This window comes from Eleginops maclovinus, chromosome 7 (assembly GCF_036324505.1).
Source record: "Eleginops maclovinus isolate JMC-PN-2008 ecotype Puerto Natales chromosome 7, JC_Emac_rtc_rv5, whole genome shotgun sequence".
NCBI classification, from domain to species: Eukaryota; Metazoa; Chordata; class Actinopteri; order Perciformes; family Eleginopidae; genus Eleginops; species Eleginops maclovinus.
In genome coordinates this window covers 4,279,740-4,299,156 of record NC_086355.1, presented here as the reverse complement: position 1 = coordinate 4,299,156, position 19,417 = coordinate 4,279,740, and the positions used below count along the sequence as shown (strand labels likewise).

The 19,417-nt window shown below is 40.9% G+C and overlaps 1 protein-coding gene and 1 non-coding gene across 2 annotated transcripts in view; both read left to right on the top strand.

The window, feature by feature from the left end:
- Window positions 1-6,962, top strand: part of LOC134867739 (rho GTPase-activating protein 20-like) — a 33,495-nt gene extending 26,533 nt beyond the window's left edge. Inside the window, exons 14-15 of the mRNA XM_063888528.1 lie at window positions 2,122-2,236; window positions 3,341-6,962. Of these exons, the coding sequence (XP_063744598.1) occupies window positions 2,122-2,236; window positions 3,341-4,980 (1,755 nt within the window). The 3' untranslated portion in view covers window positions 4,981-6,962. The remainder of the gene's footprint in view (window positions 1-2,121; window positions 2,237-3,340) is intronic.
- A 3,999-nt stretch (window positions 6,963-10,961) lies between these two features.
- On the top strand, window positions 10,962-11,033 carry trnae-cuc (transfer RNA glutamic acid (anticodon CUC)). The gene has a single exon. It is a non-coding gene; the product is annotated as a tRNA-Glu (tRNA).
- The last annotated feature ends 8,384 nt before the right edge of the window (window positions 11,034-19,417 follow it).

The following is a 19,417-nucleotide window of genomic DNA, read 5'->3' as shown; positions in this document are numbered from 1 at the left end:
TACTGACTTTAAAGTACTGTTCTTCAGGAAGGAGACAGAGGAATGTCATTGTGCGCTGATGGCAGACAGATGTCACAGTGGAAACAGTATCTACAGGTAACAACACTCACCTGTAATCACAAACAGGTTTCGCACACCCAAAGATAATTGGTTACATTCAACCTCCCCTAAAGCAAATCACTGAGATTCCTCCATGTTTTTTGTATTGGTGAATGATGTAATGAAGGATGTTCAGATACTCATGACTCAGCAGATTTAGTTCATTTCCCTGCATACTTTATGCATTTAGGGGGTTTCCCTTTCATGTAGTGTGTTTATATAGGTTTAAGTGCATGTAAGTGGTCTGCAAAGGCTAAAATCCCAAAGTTCACAGGACAAAAAATACAAATATGAGCCTCAAAGAGCATAATAAGGCCCCTTTAAAGGTGTAGGAAGCAAAGGCGGAGAATGACAGACAGATGAGGCATGCATTTGCTTCTTATGTAAGTGAAACTGTCCCTGCAGGATATGGATAGAAGAGATGAGAATTACCCTAATCCATGTAAAATGCATCCTCAGGCTTTCATACAGCAATCAGTAGCACAAGTGGTATTTAAAGAGCGGTTATAGAGATAAAACCTGGAGGTTAACGTTGCAATTGCTCTCTGGTTACAGTAAGATTAACTTTCCCTAGGTACTAAACGAAGGACTCAGTAAGTTATGCAATAGCGCTCATCTCCCATCATCTGTCAGGTCAAATGTTTCTTTTATATTTTAATCCCAAATCTGGTGCATTATTAGTCTGGGGAAGTATTTGTATCTTCAAACATGACCTAAAACCACAGTGCCCTGAACTGACCTCCACCTGTTTTTAATATGAATCCACTTGTTTGTCGCTAGAATACAAAAGAAATCGCTAAATTCGTAAAAAATAGTGAAACAAATTGATTTTAGTGGTAAAAAGCCTTATTATTTGATCCTCGTTTCAGATTGTCTTGCTCTCTTTTAGAACATAAGACATTTTATAACTTGACAACAGGCAGAAACAACCTGTTTTGTGCAGACTTTTCTTCTGAGTCATACAACACATATGGACTCCAGAGTGTACAGCTGTGCCACAGACATCTGGCCCAGCAAACAAACAAACACTGAGGCACTCAAGAGCGTGTTTTGTCTCCTGTGTGTCTTCCAAAGGGTCGCAGTAATGCAGCGATGGCGGGAAAAACATCTCATTTATTAAACTCACTGACAGATTTGAGTGGAAACTTTCCACGGAGGATATGACTTGTGACTATTTCTGTCATAGCGCGTCATGTGTTTAGTTTAAAAGGCACTGGTTTCAGCCAAGTGAAGTGATTTGTTTGAGGACATGTTCCAACTGTGGATAATTTCTTGAAAGCAAAGACACTGTCGACATGTTTTACTTAAACTGACTCTTTAAGAAATCTGAAAATGTCATAGTTTGTATAAAAAAGCCATTTAAAAGTGTGTTAATTCATGAATGGCAATGTGTTTATTTGCTCTAACATTCATCCTCTTCTAAGACGTGATACGCGTTAGTAAAGCTTCTGTTATAAAGATTGGGTGTCTTGGTCATTCAATACACCTTTAAACAAGTGATAAGCAAAGCTAATACATGTATTATTGTCAGGATGTTATCCAGGAGCGGGAAGAGGGATTTTGATGTTTTCTTGGTGGCTGAGGAATGAAAATACTTGTGTAGTTTGAAGGCCAAACATCTGTGGAAGCAAACAAAGAAGAACATTTCTCAGAATGATAATGTGGGACATCGACACAAGAAAACACAACTTTTGGACTTTGTTTGGGTCCGAAATCACACAGTTATCTAGGTCATGATTTGAGCCTCCAGAGAAAGCAACTACACATGTTTCTCAGCGTTTTTGCATCAGATCAATGTCCAAATCATCAGCAAGGAGGCAGCATTTGAGTGTGAGTTTGTATGCTTGCTGAATTTCTGCTGAATCCCAGAGGAAATGCAAGAGCAAATGAAGCGTTGCATAAACAATAACCTTTATTACCCTTTCAGCCAACTGTGTAACAATGAAAATGAATGGTCAGCAGCGTAAGCAAAGAAAAGTCCAAAGTGTTTAGGCTCTAACGAGGCGGTGCTTCTCTCTGCAGGTGTGTGAGCTGGTCCGCCTCCTCATAGAGAACTGTACCATGGTGCTGGGAGAAGACGTGACCTCACTGTTCAGGAGCTTCAGCCAGAAGAGCAGCAGCAGTGACCACGGCTCAGGTAAGACTGAGAAACAGCAGAGGGGAGAGGGGAGTATATGGGGGTGAATAAGGAATGAATGGGAGATGGATAGAGTCTGTGGGGATGATGAGATTCCCAGCTCCGGTCTTTCATCACATTAACGGCAAACATCTTATTTATAACTCAGCGCTGTTGCACACGTGGAGATGATGGATTAAGAACAAAACAGCAATAGTTGGTCACAAATCAAAATAAAGCAACAATAGAGAAGCATCTGAAAATACATTTTTAACCGTTTGGGCACAAGGTGGAAATGTCAAACCGAGCTGCAACTAGAGGAACAAATGATTATGCGCAAATAAGTCTGTGAAGCAAATAAGTGCACCTCTAATATCTTCCATGATGATGTTGTGAGCTTAAGTAGTAAAAAGAGAAGCATACATTAAGCAAAACTTGGACAATAATTAGGATTGGAGGTTAACTCCTCTGTGTGTTGTAAAAAGGTGTTATTAGATTGACTAAGCTCACCATGTATGTATTGACGTACTCTAGCCTCCTTCAGGCCTGCTGATTGGGGTCAATAGTTTGACTCGCACTCATTTCAGTGATTGCTCGGGTCACAAGTGCTGATCAACGCCGCACTGAACCTCCTCATTCATAAATATCAACCAACCCTCTTCCCGACGCTATGAATAGCCACGGGGGGGTCAAAGAGCACACTGCGGGACGACACTCTGTCCTCTGTTCTCGCCTGGGGGGGCCACATTTTTAGTTGGTCCCACTTTTTCTAAACTTTGTGGATTGAGTTTCCACCAGGAGAGAGATTGTTGTGTAACTAAATATAGTTTGGTCTGCAAGAACTTCGATTGCTAATTTGAGTTGCTAGTAGGAGGAAATAGCCTTAATTGTAGGATGCTGGCATGAAATGGGATGTCTAGAAAAAGCTGTTTAATTTAAGGACTGCTTCATCCTCACGTGAAATGTAAGGTTAAAGTAAGACTGTGTATTTTGTCTGCAAGATCATTGTGTTCTTCTCAGTATTTTTGGATCAAATTGCCATGAACTTAATTACATTTCTCCACAGTCAAAGTCTAATAATGATAAACCTTTTCTTCCCTTTCTTCATCCTCTGTCTCTTCCCAGATGTGTCATCCTTCCAGATGAATGACTCGTCCTACGACAGTCTGGAGAACGAGCTGAACGACGACCCCGAGTCTCCCTTCCAGGAGCAGCTTCCTCTCCGAGACAAAGACAAGCCGGACAGCCGCAGCCGCGACTCGGTCATTACGCTCAGCGACTGCGATCCTGACCCCGACCCCGAGACGGACAACCTGCTGCAGCTCCCCCCGCTGGCCAGACCGCGGAGGTTCAGCCCTGCGGCCCGACAGCCCCGAACCCGCCAATCAAACGGGCCGTTTCAGGGTCCCCGCAGGCTGAGGAGGAGCTCAGAGCCCGCCTTGGCTTTGTCCAGCACTCCTCCCTCGGACACTTTGATGCGGCACGCCGATCCAACGGGAGGAAAGGAGAGCTACGACGCCGCCATGGAGAGGGAGGAGGAAGAGGAGGTGTTTCTGCAGCAGGGGCTGAGAGCCCTGCATCTGAAGGAGGAGGAAGAGGAAGGCGGTGAAAAGGGAGGACCCAAAGTACCGAACGCTGGGCGGAGGAAGATGAAGCACGCCCCTCCTCCTCCGCTGCGATTGGACGCCAGCTGCTCCAGTCTGTCATCACCCGCAACCTCCCCCACAGGCTCCTCCCTCAGCTCATTAGACTCCGCCTTCTCACAGTACTCCACAGACTACGCCAGCAATGGAGCGATTCCATTGGCCGAGCCTGCACCGCTCTCCCCTCTGTATCCTGGACGACCTCCACTGTCACCGAGAGACTCACCGCCTCAGAGGGAAGCCCTGCCTCTTTGGCACACACAGGGCACTCGGACCATTCAAACGCCCCCTCACCACCACGGCCTCCACCCTAACACTTGGCTAAAGAGGGACCGCCGCCTGTCACTCAAGCAAACTGATAACGGACACTCGGAGGAGCCTGAGGTAAACGGGAAAGCACACACAAATGGTAACGGCTGCTCTGACGTGAAGGAGGTCGAACTGAATCGAAACTGCCAACGCAGATCCAGCAGCCCCCCGTCCTACCAGCAGGCGTTACAGCAGCTGCAGCACAGTCGCTCGCCTTTCTACAGGGGCACAGAGAAACCTCTGACGGTCCGAGAGCTGAGACATCTCCAAGACCCGACCTACAGATCCAGCCTCAAACCACTCACAGGAAGTGAGGTCACACACAGGACTGCTAGAAATGAGTGTGTGCAGCCCCCACAGGGTGTTTTCTATGGACAGAACGCCACCACCCTGGTCCTCAAGAAGCAAAAGTCCCACTCTGTCGCCTTGGACGGACACAAAGGGCAGAGGACGCTCCCTCTTCCCCGCCGAGCATCTGAACCCTCCAAGGTCACGGCGGACTCGCCCTGCAGCCTCACCCTGGACAGACCCCGCTTCTCTAAGGCTCCCCCAAAAGATGCCGGCCTGAGAGTGTCGCAGGTGGAGCCGACCAACGCCGAGCCACACTTCTGCCTGTCCCCCTCCGCCACCCGGGCTGTAAGGGACTACTTTTCCTCGCAGGGTGAGGAGGATGCGGACACCTGCCTGCGGAGGAGTCAGGAGGTGGCGCTGGCCATCGTTCAGGGGAAGAGGGACTGGCAGAGCAGGCGGTGCAGCGACCCACCGGCGGAGGACTTCGACCAGCTTTTTTTTGCAGAAGAGTCATACGTGTAAATAAGAACTCTGTACAGACGGATCGTGTTTAATTCACTTGTAAACAACTCATTGTTGATGTGATAATACTCCCCCAAATACACCTTGTTCAGTCGTAGTCATCCATATGAGGTGTTCCAGTCAAGGTCTTCGATTTGAAAAGGTACAGATGAACTTCTCCGCCTCCTTGTGGACGTAAAGTACTCTTATGTATCCCTGTTAACAGCAGACTTTGAGTTGGTTGTAACTTATTAAACTTACATTTTGATAGCTCTTTGATGAAGTTGCTTTGTAACACTGCAGTTTGGGGGTCCAAAAATGATTAATTATGGAGGCGTGATGCTTGATTCTTTGAATTCAACACAGAGAAGATGTGATTCATTGGACATCTGGGTCCCTGAACAACCATTAAAGCTGCTGTCAAAACAAGTCAGAGTTACAGCTCTAGTGCCAAAAAAATCTGGTTCCTCCTAAACAAATATTTAGTGTATCTTTGTTTTGGAATGTGATGACGCTAAAAAGAAATGAAGGAGAAAGGACAAAGGAGTACTGTTTAATTCGCTGGAAGCTTTTCAAATAAAGACATATTTTTTTACCAGCCAGCAGAAAACCCCTTGAGGCTGGTGGGAAATCATAGCAAAATGCATCAAATTGATTTAAAATTTGGCAAAATGTTCATGGAAATGTAGTCTTTACTGCATATTATTGTAGACTTCTTACTTTTCTTGTGCGGAACGAAGCAAATCAACATTTTTTTTAAAAAGGAAATACAAAAACGTGACAGTGACTTCCTGCAAATACTAATCAAATGTCATCCACAGCACCGGTTATATTCCAGAAGAGGAACGTTTTAGGCACTATACACATTTAAAAACGCTTTCAAATTTGTATCTTTTGTGACAAATTGCCTCTGTGAAGTGGAACGTTTCTTCCCGAGTGAGTGAAGCGTTTGTCCGTGTGAATCAATAGGGCCGGTATTTATTCATAAGAGCCGAGTTTCCAGACACACAGTACGCACTGTTGTCCCTGCAGCTCTGGTTTATATCTCTGTGACCAGGACGGGGGAGGGAGGAGGGAGGAGGAAGACGAGGAGTTATCTCTCTCTGTGTGTGTGTGTGTGTGTGTGTGTGTGTGTGTGTGTGTGTGTGTGTGTGTGTGTGTGTGTGTGTGTGTGTGTGTGTGTGTGTGTGTGTGTGTGTGTGTGTGTGTGTGAGCAAAAGGTGTTCATTGAAAGTGTGTCCTGTGCGGGAATGTGAGAAAATGCGTGCCATTGAAGGAGAAATGTGTTTTTATTCTTGCTTGTATAGCACTTCATTATTCTATAAAGAAACCTTTTCAGTCACACAAGAATGACAAGGATACAGCCTGTGTGTGTGTGTGTGTGTTGAGTTAATACTCCACAGTATCTTTTAACTGTTGTATGGTTTGTCCATAATTGTATGATATTTTTGTTCCAGTGCTGCAGTAATGGTGTTGATTTTAGGTGTCGCTTGACAAAAAAAACGACCTTATTTCACTGTGCATTCATTTATTGAAAGTATTCGAATTCATACTTATAAATAAATATTCTTGGCACAATGTAGGAGCAAATGTTTAAACCCAGTGTTATTATGAGCTTATCATATCTTTCCCAAAGCACACACACTGCAATGATGTCGTTGTCATGTTAAGCGACGCCTCTTTAAATGATCTTAAATGTACTTTATCCCGTATGAATATTTTAAATGTTATCTCCATTACAGTGAATTGTGTTCATCTTGTATAGTTCTGCTATATTTATGATACAGAAATATATAAATATATATATTAAATATATTATCTTGATACCTTGGTATGTTTTGTTGTGTGAGGAAAATCAAATGTGTATTTTTGTACATGCCAATTCTGCTGCTGCTGCTGTCTCTATAGAAAGTATATTTGCTACAAAATGCACCATTTGTATATTGTGTAAATTTGATGTTGAAATATCATTGATTTTAATAAATGTTGCTGTTGTGAAACTACTTTGCAGATCGAACTGGATTGCTTCTGTAGTGTTGATACTCATGACAGATACAGTATTCACACCGATGCATATTCCAACACTTTATGAAACTAATAATGCACCTAATCATAACATTGGGAAATTCTCAAATGTCAGCCCAGTATTTACTCTCTTCTCTTTGTCCAAACTCTGGCCCTGAAAATTAAAGAAGTGCCAAAACTGGAGTTCCTCAAATGGAAACTCAAATCCAAAAATGAGTCGATCAACATAACCCTACATTTTATAAAGCCCAACTTTAAAGCAGAAGTGTACAACTTGGTACAAAAAACAGTTTTGGTCTATATATATCAGAAAATTAAATAACTTCTTGAACATTGAAGTTAAAGAAGAGGCACACAATACAAATATGAACTTGAAAATGAGCCTAAAAATCACCTTAAACAGGCTAAAGTAGAACAAGACAGGTATTGTCTTATTCTACTTTAGGTGAGTGAGGGTTGCGTTAGACCTGCCGTTTTCAGGAAGTTTGTTCCAGATATATGAAGCATAATAGCTAACATACAATATTAAGGCTTCATGTCACAAATTAATAAAGATATGGCCACTTTGAATAATGAAAGGTTGGTGCTGTTGCCTCAGCTGCACATTTTGACCTTTGATAAACCTCTCCGTTCTGTAAAGCTGGAAATCATTGAGTAACCACTCAGTCATAGATGCTTTAAAGTCTATTAAAAACTGTTTTACACACCAATATGTGTTTGGAAGATTTGAGATATTTACTAAAACTCTTAATAAGATGTACTATTTGATCATTGCTCGGTTTATTTATGCTGTAGAAGGTAGAGCGTTACGCAATCCCCTCCCGTTCCTCCAAAGCATCCCAGAAAGCTTTGTGCTCGAGTTTTCTGAGTTATGATTGCGAACCTGATACGAACAATTACTGCAATGAATGTTCGAGAGCAAGATGTACCTAAACATAAATCAATTGTGGTCTTGTAATTGTCCCTGAATCCTTAATTTATCATATTTCTCTGAAAGCCTTTAGCACAGAGTAACCTAAAAACAGAACCGCAAGTGAACAACTCGTATATTTTGAAGGCACATTCTGGGAAGTCAAAACCAGCAGAATTATAGTCGCAATCATCAAAAGATTTGTACACTGCTGTATCTCATTCTGCTCATATTTATCCACCAGTACATGACATTAAGTTATGGTTTGCTGATTTGACTCCACTGGCCTGATGTTCCTCAAGAGGAGAGGTTAGAAACCAGTGCGGTGATATAATGCAAACACAATATTTTTGAGAATGTGTGCCGTAAAAATTCTCAGATCCAAAGTGATGATTGAAAGACAGTGTTCAGGCGTTTGTGCTCCATCACCATCAGGCTGGAAAGACTCAGTGGAGGCTGACAGAATAAGTGTGTGTTGGAGCAGCTGCAGGCAGTAGATTTATTTTTGTTTAACTTCTCTCAAACGTTTTTATAGAGTTGACAAAAAGCTGGTGTTTAGCACAAACCAAACACCTCCAGTCTCCATTTAGGTACCTGGACCTGTAACTGATGCAAGCAGAAGAGTAGTGCAGGAATGAGTCCTAAAACCTAGAAATGACTTAACATTTTTACCATGCACTTCACCATCATGATGATTATCTATCTATCTATCTATCTATCTATCTATCTATCTATCTATCTATCTATCTATCTATCTATCTATCTATCTATCTATCTATCTATCTATCTATCTATCTGTCTGTCTGTCTGTCTGTCTGTCTGTCTGTCTGTCTGTCTGTCTGTCTGTCTGTCTGTCTGTCTGTCTGTCTGTCTGTCTGTCTGTCTGTCTGTCTGTCTGTCTGTCTGTCTGTCTGTCTGTCTGTCTGTCTGTCTGTCTGTCTGTCTGTCTGTCTGTCTGTCTGTCTATCTATCTATCTATCTATCTATCTATCTATCTATCTATCTATCTATCTATCTATCTATCTATCTACCACTTTAGGTTTCTTGGTCACAAAGAAACATTTTTGAGCATGTTTTTGATTGGAAGCCTAAAAAACGATCCGTGGTTAACACAAGCATAAAGGATTTTCAGGTTTTCTTCTACAACATAAAATAAGTCAGCATAAACCCCACTGGTGAATGTACGAAGCTTTTATGTGTCATAAAAACAATAACAGCTAACAAGTAACTAAATGAGACCACAAGTTATCACGCTGAACATTAGCCGCCTTTAGCTTAGCACTTAGCTACGTTAGCTTTTTACTTCTGGGGATTGTTTTCACGCCTCAAAATAATAGAGTGGTGTTAATATGTGGGGATTATCCTGCTGAACGAAACGGGACAAGTATCAAAATATTTGCCTGCAATATTCTAAAAGCCAATGTAAAATTCCCATTACTTTTTGTCAAGGGATACCTTAATGCTAACCTCCTGGTCAGCTTTCAACAAATATGTCTTAATTACACCAGAAAAACTGAGTAATGCTTCAACGTTTTGTCGCTGACACGTTTTAAAACTCTGGTTTCTTTCCCCTTATATCAACCCCCATGACCCTTAGGTTTAAAAGAATACAGATGGGGAAGGTGGGGGCCTTGAAAGTGAGTCTTAAAATCTTGTATTCTTGAAATCCCAGCAGTTCATAAAGCATCTGTTTCTGTTTTTGATTATAGAAACAGGTTGAATTTGTCTTTGCCAACTTCCTTAATACAAACACAAATGCATTCATCATAAAACTATCAATCGTATAATGAAGGAAGAGTGCAGTAGAGTTGATTTGTAATGGCCCTGACTGTTTTGTTTGGAGACTGTAGTCAAGTAGAATAGCAAGGGAATTATCAACAGAATAAAATACACTTTTATTGCTCCAACATCATCACCATGATCAACAGAGAAAAACACAGCACCCCACTATCAACAGGTGACACTGACAGACCACATCACACTCTCTTTAGAGGTCAAGCACCTCGTAAAATATTACTGCCGCCACTACGAGGAGTTAAACTAGGCAGAACCAACTGGAACTTACTATGTTTATAAGAAAGGGAGTCTGCTAATATAACCTGGGCTTTCTGTGTAGTTCACTCAATTGTAGTTGCTTATCCATGTATTTATAACTGTGATTTCAGAGTCAGAAATCCTTGATTCCTCCCTGTTTGGAACCGACTCGTTTATGAGAGGGTAAGAAATACAAACAAGAAGTTCTTCGTAAAAATTTAGGTTTTAAAAGTATGCCTTTTGGGGTTTCCCCTTTATAATTAGATAAACTACTCAGTAAAGAGCTTCTATAAAGGGCACCTGAAGTATAAGCACACATATGAATTGATATATATGGTGGTGCTCTAGTTACTGAAGACCCAAAATGCAGCACTTTTTCCTTTGGTTCGTAATATTCATTGTGATGGAGTTAACAAGGTCTGAAGGTTTCCATTTATGTGAGAAACTCGGCTCAAGTTCACCACTTGAAACAAACCATAAAATACATTTTTACCTGGTGACGTGTGCGCCTCAGGTCTAACAATCTGTGTGCAGCTAAATTCAAAGAAAAGCCAGCAGCCATGTTGGAGTTCACAGCGTTTAAGAACCAGCTGTTGAACAGGATTGAAGCAGCCGCCATCAGATAACAACAGGAATCCTCTGAGAGGATCAAACCTTTCCTGACAAATGTCAGGAAGACTTCTGAAGTTTTCTGACAGTCATTTATGTTGGAGTTGACTCTCTGGGACCTGAGGGATGATTTAAGCAGGAAGGGAAACTCTCACTAACTGCTGCTGATGGCCTAAATATAGCTCAACAGACCTGGATGGTGATTTATCTGCTGAATGACATGAACTCAGAGGATCGGCCTATGAAGGGAAAAGTAAAAGTTGTTCACAGGCCTGTACTGCAGGGCAGGGGCACATTTGACCATTTATCCACCTCATGTTTGACTACTCGGAGAGATTGCTATTTCAGAATGGAGACTTTTAATGCTTTTAATCCCTTAAATTACAGTATATGACAATATAAAAGTCGCATAATGATTCATCTGTCCCTGGTGGTCTAGTGGTTAGGATTCGGCGCTCTCACCGCCGCGGCCCGGGTTCGATTCCCGGTCAGGGAACGATTCGTTTTGGGTAAGATTTGAGGTCTCGATCGCGAAAAAAAGGTGCTGGTACATCGAGCTGTGCAAATTTGGTTCCTAGGACCTGACAAGGTGTCCTAAATTAAACAAGGCACCAAACCCCAAAGTTCTCCATGGAATTGAACCATTTGCAAACTCTCCACTAATGAAAGTGTATAGGTCCTTTTATTGTATGTGTGAATTTCGGCTCTATGCGTGTAGTAATGTTAAAATACCATCACAGTAGAATGGGGCGGTGGTGGCAAAGTCCATAGGAACTTGGGCTCGGAACTGGAAGGTCCCCGGGTGCTACCTTGGTGACCCTGAGCAAGGCACCGTTCCCTACACTGCTACCCAGGTGCTGTACATAATGGCAGCCCACTGCTTATCCCACACTGGGAAATGTTTGTGTAGCATATAATTAGAAATGAAAAAAGAAGAAATAAACAATTCTAAAGTATAAACATCTCAAAGAAGAAACAGAAATAAAAATAATTTATAATAAAAAATGATTCATAATAATATACATAAACTGTGAAAAAAACCTGTTATTTTTGGCTTTTTAAACATTTGGGAACAGGTAATCGTTTTGTTTTAGTGTAATTCAAATATAATATTATTGCACTATAACAATAACATGTGAGTTCCATTATTCAACTTGATTTGTACAGCCTCAGCACTTTCAAATTAAAAACAAGCATTATGGTCATAAATCAAAATAAATACAGTTAAACTCTGGAAAGAGCTTAATATGTATGTATGTTGAGTTGTTGGAGGAGCACGCGACATAAGATTTTCATTGCCAACATATACGCTGTATCTGCTGTGCATATGACAAATAAAGCCTTGAAACCTTGAACCTTGAAATATGTTATTTACGACTCTAATAAAAATAAATTCAAACATAAAAGAAAGTCTACAATGAAATACAATCATATGTGAAGACGTTAAGAATGACAGGTATGCACAGATGAGTCAGTCAGCTTCTGAATCATTTATCTTGACACTGATCCACACAAACAGCTGTATCAGCCCGGCCTTGTTCCCATTCTGTACTGGTCCAGCAGAAAGCAGAGCAAACACCAGCAGAGTGAAGAGCCACTCAAAACTATTACAAATGCACTGTACATGAATGTGCTTTAGATAAACTGTGAGATGCTTTAATATGAGTCAATCAACAACTGAAATTCTGCAGCAGCTCACTTTGTGCTACTTTTTACTTGCCAAATGGTAAATGCACTCGATTAACTCAGGGCTTTTCCAGTCCGTGCAATCCCTCGAAGTGCTTTACATATAAAAGGTATCATTCACCCATTCACACATCATTCAGGCTAACATTCACACACCGTTGGCCATTAAGTATCTTGCCAAAGGACCATCTACCTGTGGATAGATGCCTCTCATACCAACGTCTTTTTTTGATGGTGTAACTGGGATACCTTCCAATTTCAATGACTACATCCATGCATAAATTCCCCACATGACAATATGCCTTAGGTCACAAAACAGCATATCCTGAATTCAGCATTTTCCAATTAATACACGTGGGAAATGCCTATATTAATTAAGTATTAGGAGGGTATGTTTGACGTCTATACAGCACATTCTGAATATGCAGCTTAATTAAGATTGACCGAATAATGCATCACATAGCTCTGTCCATTTCACACAAACCAAGATGCAAAAAGAAGGAGAAAAGCCCACTTTTATGGTCCTAATAAGAAACAAACCTACCTTTAAACATTAAGAAAGACTTGGATATCATTTGGATATGCACAAATATTGCAAAGTTTGAAAGAAATTTGTTGAAGGAATTAAAGACGGAAGCTTTGTTTGCAAAACATAAAACATTTTTTAATGCATGTAAACATATTCAATGTTTGGCATTTCTGTTTGGAGTATGCCCTCCTCATGTCTGCTGAAGGCTTGTTGCTTCCTTTACAGGCTGAAGTTCACACTCTCACACCCACATCTGCCCTTCTGGCAACAATACGTTCATTTTGTTTTCATAAAGAAAGATAAGCGAGTTTAAGGGCAGCTTGGCTTCTCTGGGAGATTTCCCTGCCAGCCTTCAGCTCTCTGTGCGATGAAGTCACGCTCGATACGATCTATCAATCTCGTGAATTTCAAAACAACAATTAGCCGTGTTTTCCTCCCTACGCTCCTCTGTTGACCTACTCCAAAAAGCAAGTTACTCACTTCGCAGGAACCCTGGAAACATTCCCACATGATGTTTTTCTGACACACATTCTGCAGCTTTTGTGAAACCCTTATGTTGCAATGAAAGGTATGTTAAACCCCCACTTTCTCTCCTCCCGGGAACCTGCATCTGATGTCGATTAAGCGTCTACATGCAAAATATCACAAAATAATGACCTTGACAGACAAATATCTCCATGCCAACTTGTGTCTTATTTTACAATCCTGTCCCGTGTGGGAAGTAGCTGCTGTAAAAGAAACCAAGCATATTATAGCATTGTTTCTTCCAAGCTCCAACCCACAAAACAAAATAAGTGTGGATTTATCGCATTCTGCAGAAGAACAGAAGCATTTGAAGAACAACATGTCACTTTTTTTTTTACATCTAAATACCACAAATTGCAGGCACTTCTAAGAAGAATTCAAGACCTCCAACAAAGTTTAGTTAGAGAGAAGATGTGTGTGTTGGGACAGAGGACTAAAGGAAAGGGGACACAGAGACAAAGACACCTGTTAGAGACACAGTCAAGAAGAAATCGTTGTTGATTATTTGCATACTTGTAGTATATACCAGTGCCTTTGTGTGTTTCCTTCTTGCCTGTGTACATACAAATGTGTATTCCTGTGCAGCACACAGAAGGTTTTTTAGCATGTAGGGGAAGCTTAAATGAAACTGCATTGGATTTTCCAAATTTTAAAGCCATGTTAGAGATCATTTTCTTGCATTTTCTATACTGGAAGGACACTCTAAAGGGCTCTGCATCAAGGATTATTTGGTTGAAGAGCCCATTTTGGGAGGCCTCTACAGTGACTTCCCCACCTGAGTACCCAACTATGTACATATATGGATATCTGGCTTTTTTACAGACTCAAAATTCAAAGGCTTTATTGCCATTAGTTTGGCAATGCAAGTTTAAAAACCTACATATAGTAGTTATAATATAATAGTTGGGCTGCTCTGTGAAGCTCATGGTGTTGGTTTCAGGTTGATACGTGAGGTAACTTGGTTTCAATGTGACTGGTTACTATCAGAGTCAATTGATGCTGATGCATGACTTCATTTCTCTGCAAGAACTAAAGTACCGCTTCATTAGGAGGGAGCCCGGAGAGCCAGACGCCACGGGCAATTAATGCCCATTCAATAGTCTTCCTCTACCAGTGTTGCTGCATGTTGCTCTACTGCTGTTAGCCAGTTCAACAACATCAGGTTTGACTTGTGGGAAATGTTGTTTGGGGTAAAGCCCAAGTACAAAACAACCACCACTTGTTGTCCTCAGAAGTCGTTGTCTGAGGTTATATCCCCACGCTGTTGGGCATTATTAGATGGACTCTGTGACCCTGCACACCTCTCATCTACGAAGACAAAAGTCTCTATTGGATTGTTTACATACATATACAAAAACAAATAAGTACGTACAGTTAATTATGTTTCTGCTTAAAATACTTATTTGAAGAGGGAAATATGGAGGCACAAACAGGGACACATATTCACGCTTCAGTCTGCAACATGGGGGAACATCAGGACAGATTCCCCGCTGTTTTCCACGTGCCCGGGTGCATGCTTTTGTATTTCTGTCCCTTTCATGTGTGTGCCAGTGAAGGTGGGTGTGGGTGGGGGGGGGGGACACATGACGCTGACCTTTGCTGGCACTAAATAAAATAAAGGCTTGGACCAGACTTTCATCCACCCCTTTGTTATCGCCACCAACGCTCTCATCCACGTTCCCCATGAATAATTGCCACAATGCTTTGAAGACCCCGGAGTATATTTGGTGAATCCCTTCCTGTGGGGATCATGAATCTTAGGGCTGAAGTGGAAAGTGTAAAGGGCCCCTTTTGCAGATCAACTTGTGAAGGACAGTGTAAATCTGTGTGTAAATTGATAGCTGGAAAGGAGGCTTAGTAAAGAGATCAAACAACAATATTATCTGCGATATCCTACATTTTTAAAATGACACAATCGTCTTGATCACCAAAAAATCAAGACTTGGTTCAAGAGCAATGTCCTTTACTATCTTTTATAGCTTGATTATTCAATTCTAGCTTATTTCGGGAGAGTATAAGATATAATAAAGAGGAGATATTCTTTATGCGGAGAGGCTGCAAAAGTGGAGCTAGCCCAAGGTCTGAATGTACCCTTAATGCCGTGACTAAAGGCAACTTTATTGCATGCATTATATCTAAATTGTTCCGGATTATGATGGGTGTAAAGGAACAGGAAGATTTGAGAGAAAATTATTCTGATGGAAAATACAGAATTGGTCAGTTTTGTGTGAATGTGCAGCTTAAATATTCTGTAACTGTCTTTGAAATATTTGATATATACTACCATGCATGTTTCTCTAACCCCTGACTGTTTATTTTACCTCACCCCCTTCAGTAGAAGACAAAGTAGAATTTACTGCTGTCACTCAAGAGCTGGATGTATGATACAGTTTGCAACGGACAGTAAACATGGAAGGAAACGTGAGAGGGGAGAGGAAATGGCAGGTGAAGTGGGGGTGCTACATGACCTACGAGTAAAACCAAAGACATCAAAAAAACACTGATACCCCCTCACCCCCCCACCCAACATCAAGGCTTCAAAAGCCATCGTCTGCCCTCCCATTAACACCTACTCCCCATGTCCCCGTCTGAAGAGTCATGTTTGGTGACAGGTCAAAGCTTTTTATGTTTGAGCTGAAAATGTGTTCCCTTTTGTTCCTATAGATCTCTGCATGTGTTCCTGTCCATTTTGATCATAATGCAACAGACTGCTGGCTGCTTCTCTTTTAAAAAGGTACTGCACGTGACATTTTAACCCCCACTCTGTTAACAAATGACATTTTTCACAAACTTCTGGGGTGAATTTGTTGGGAAATCTCCCGTTTCTGTACACAACACTGGTTCTGACTGTGTGTGGGAATATTTGAACGTCTGCAAGCATGTTTGTGTTTGTCTGTCAACAACATCTGGTGAGGTTACCAAGAACATCTAAAAGAGTGCTCGAGATACATTTTTCCCCAAAAGATATTAAAGTTAATGCCTCATTCTTGGACGAACCAAAAGCAACAGAGAGAGAGAGAGGGGCGTTCACTGCCCTGTTCAGTCAGTGTGTAATTTACACCACAAAAGCCGTCCGTCTCTCTTATTACCCCTTATGACCAACTAAACCTTTTTGATGTAACACAGATGTGATCCTACACTAAAACACACACACACACCCTTATATAATGCATCAAAACCCGACCTATTTTACTGTGAAACCTCTTAACATATGAGGATTTTTACATGACAAACATGTTGCATTCACAGACAAAACAGCATCATTAGCAAATACTGATATGTGTTAATATATAAGTTGTTCAAAATAATAATAATATGATCATATAATGTACTTTTAAAACTGAAAATGAGATATTAAGTAGTTTCAAATGAGGTACAATAGCCACATTTTGGGAATATAATAATACTGGACAGATTAATAGAGGAATCGACTCAACAGCCTTATTTTTAATATGCCGTGCTGAATATAAAGTCCGGTTTCTGTGTGCATGAGTCCAGGGATTGTGATTTAACAGCATGACCTCAGAGGAGGATCTTGGCAGGCGTGTGAGGTTCAGTTGAAACTGTAGCATGTGTGTGTTTTTCCTTCTTATTACCTGGTCATGGGTGGCCATTATATCCATGACCTCCAACCCCTGTTACATAAGCGTCCTTATTCACTGCTCTCAGGACTTTTTAACAGGTCCTCAGCAAGGGCCTCTCAAACTTTTGATAAGGCCAAAATATAACCATGTGGTTGATGCTGCTTCCCAAGAAGTGACTCAGTGCTGGCTCTCAGGTATTTGGAGGTATATTGTAGGTCTGCAGCTGTTATGCAACAGTGCGTGTGCAGCTATTACAGGTTTACAATGCACGACTTCACCTATGATCATGAGCTCCGGGGATTGACCGAAAATAATGAGATTTCGGAGAGTTTGAGGGATAACACCGTATTCAAAATGTGACCTAGGAACATATCTAATTTGAGAAAGGTATGCATGATTTTAAAAGTAATCTACTGTTGACTGATCTGAACCACATTTGTTTATCTTTGTTTCTGACTCCGCAATATTGTGTGTCTGATTTTGCGTTGACTACATTTTGCAAAGATAAAACAAATCTGTGTTGCTTTTAAAAAAAAGTTAATATTGTAAAAGACTATGAAACATATAAAACAACGGGAAGAAATGACATTTTTGACTCCTCAATAAATAATATGTCTTATGTTGCATTTAAACAAAACCGTAAAAAGGTCTGAGGTACCGCTTGATAGAAGCTAAAAAATAAATTGCTATGAAACACCTGGTTGTTTTTCCCCCATTATAAAAAGAGTTAATAATAATTCATGTGTCTGATTTTACATTAAGACAAATGTTGGCTAATTAAAGTAAACGAAAATAGTTGCTGTTTAAAAAAGTAACCACCTGGGTTTTATTTTCACTGTTTAACCTCTTCTAACCTCTTCTAAATAGTTAACATTTTTTAGTTTTCAATGTCAAATGTCATAGGAAAAGAGCACAAGGTCAAATAAGCTCCTGAAAATATAAGTGCTAGACAATAACATTAAGTAATAGTCTGTGGCACAATAAGTCATTTGTTGAATATTGAACCAAGATTAGATCGTTCAGAATCACACTCAGTAATAGAAGAAGTAAAATGGAAGGAAATCCCCTGTTTCAAGTTGTCCCAAAGAAAGTGGGTCGTGTTTCATGGCTGTTTTTCATTGCCTAAATCTGTCCCTGTGATCCCCTGCCAGGATTTCATGCAGCCGGGGGTCAACGAGGCTTGTTATCAAAGCCTGAAGGCAGCTTGGGATACAGTATTAAAGCCACATGTTCTGTAATTAGTGATGTGACTCACTTACAGTAAATACATGAAAAGTGAAGCACAGTGCACACGTCCACTAAGAACCTATGGCCCCCAGCTGGCTCTACTCAATATAGTAGATGACACCATGGTTACGTAACGTCAGTCAGAGTTTGGTTTGATCGCAGGGGGGAAGTTATCGGGTCACTATCATCTCCTCGATTGTTGGGATTTTATATTAAAGGCACATAAAGTGTAATGTACTAAATAATAACCGAAATGCGCTTGACTGTCCTTTCATTATGCTTAGGGAATGCATTGAAAAGGACAACTGGTCATTATTATTCCTTATGAAACATCCTTGCCTCTGTGTGAAGCTGCAAACATTTATTATTAACTCTGAATCTTATGACTTATTCAGTGATGTTTGTATTTTTGGGAGACAACAATGACATAAGGTATACATGGAAGACATTTCATACCAGTAACTTCTTAAAATCAGTCATAAATATTATCAGTTAATGTATGCATATCGACAGGGGAAAAATTAAATATAGAAAGAACAATATCAAATATGCAGAATCAGTTAGAGTACACTAAGTCTCCTACTATAAAACACAAACATAGGATACTTTATACATTATAGAAGTGGCAGTTTTTTTAATAACAATTTAAATGCAACGAGGAAGCGTGTGAGTGCAAAATGTACAAATTTGTCGAAATTGCATGTTCATTTACCTCATATATGTCTCTGATAATGAACAGTGTGCAGTCAGATAGGACACAGTGTGAGTGTGTTGGACATGGTGGATCTGGCCTGTGACCCTGCAAACAGACAAACACACAGAGGGATAAACATGCTGATAATCTGAGTTGCATCCCCTCAAACAGGCTGGCTAATGACAGCTGGTGCACTCTCTTCTCCTCGGACAATTGCCGGGCTGTGAGCCAATGGAAAAGCAGAAAGTGGGTCAGCGTGGTGGATAACACTCCATCACTGATCAGAGACGCAGACACGCCTGGATGTTAGTTTTATTATTGTTCTGTTTGTCAGATGTTATTCTATACGGGTAAATCCTCTTAAAGCCACTTACAATGATTATATAAATCAGATTGGAGGGTAAACCAAATCCTTGTGAGGGATGTATTAAGCAGATGAAAACTGGTATTAGTCTCATTGTGGTTGCTGCTGCAGAGGTCATCGGATAATGTGAAAACAAATAGTCTGCCTATAAATGTACAAACTGAAAAGGATTTTAAAGTGTGCACAGGTGACCTTGTTGTGTTTCCAGGTATTTGGGATTTGAAGGCTTTTGAACGTCGGTGCGGTGTGACTGGTTGCCGTTATTTCCTCA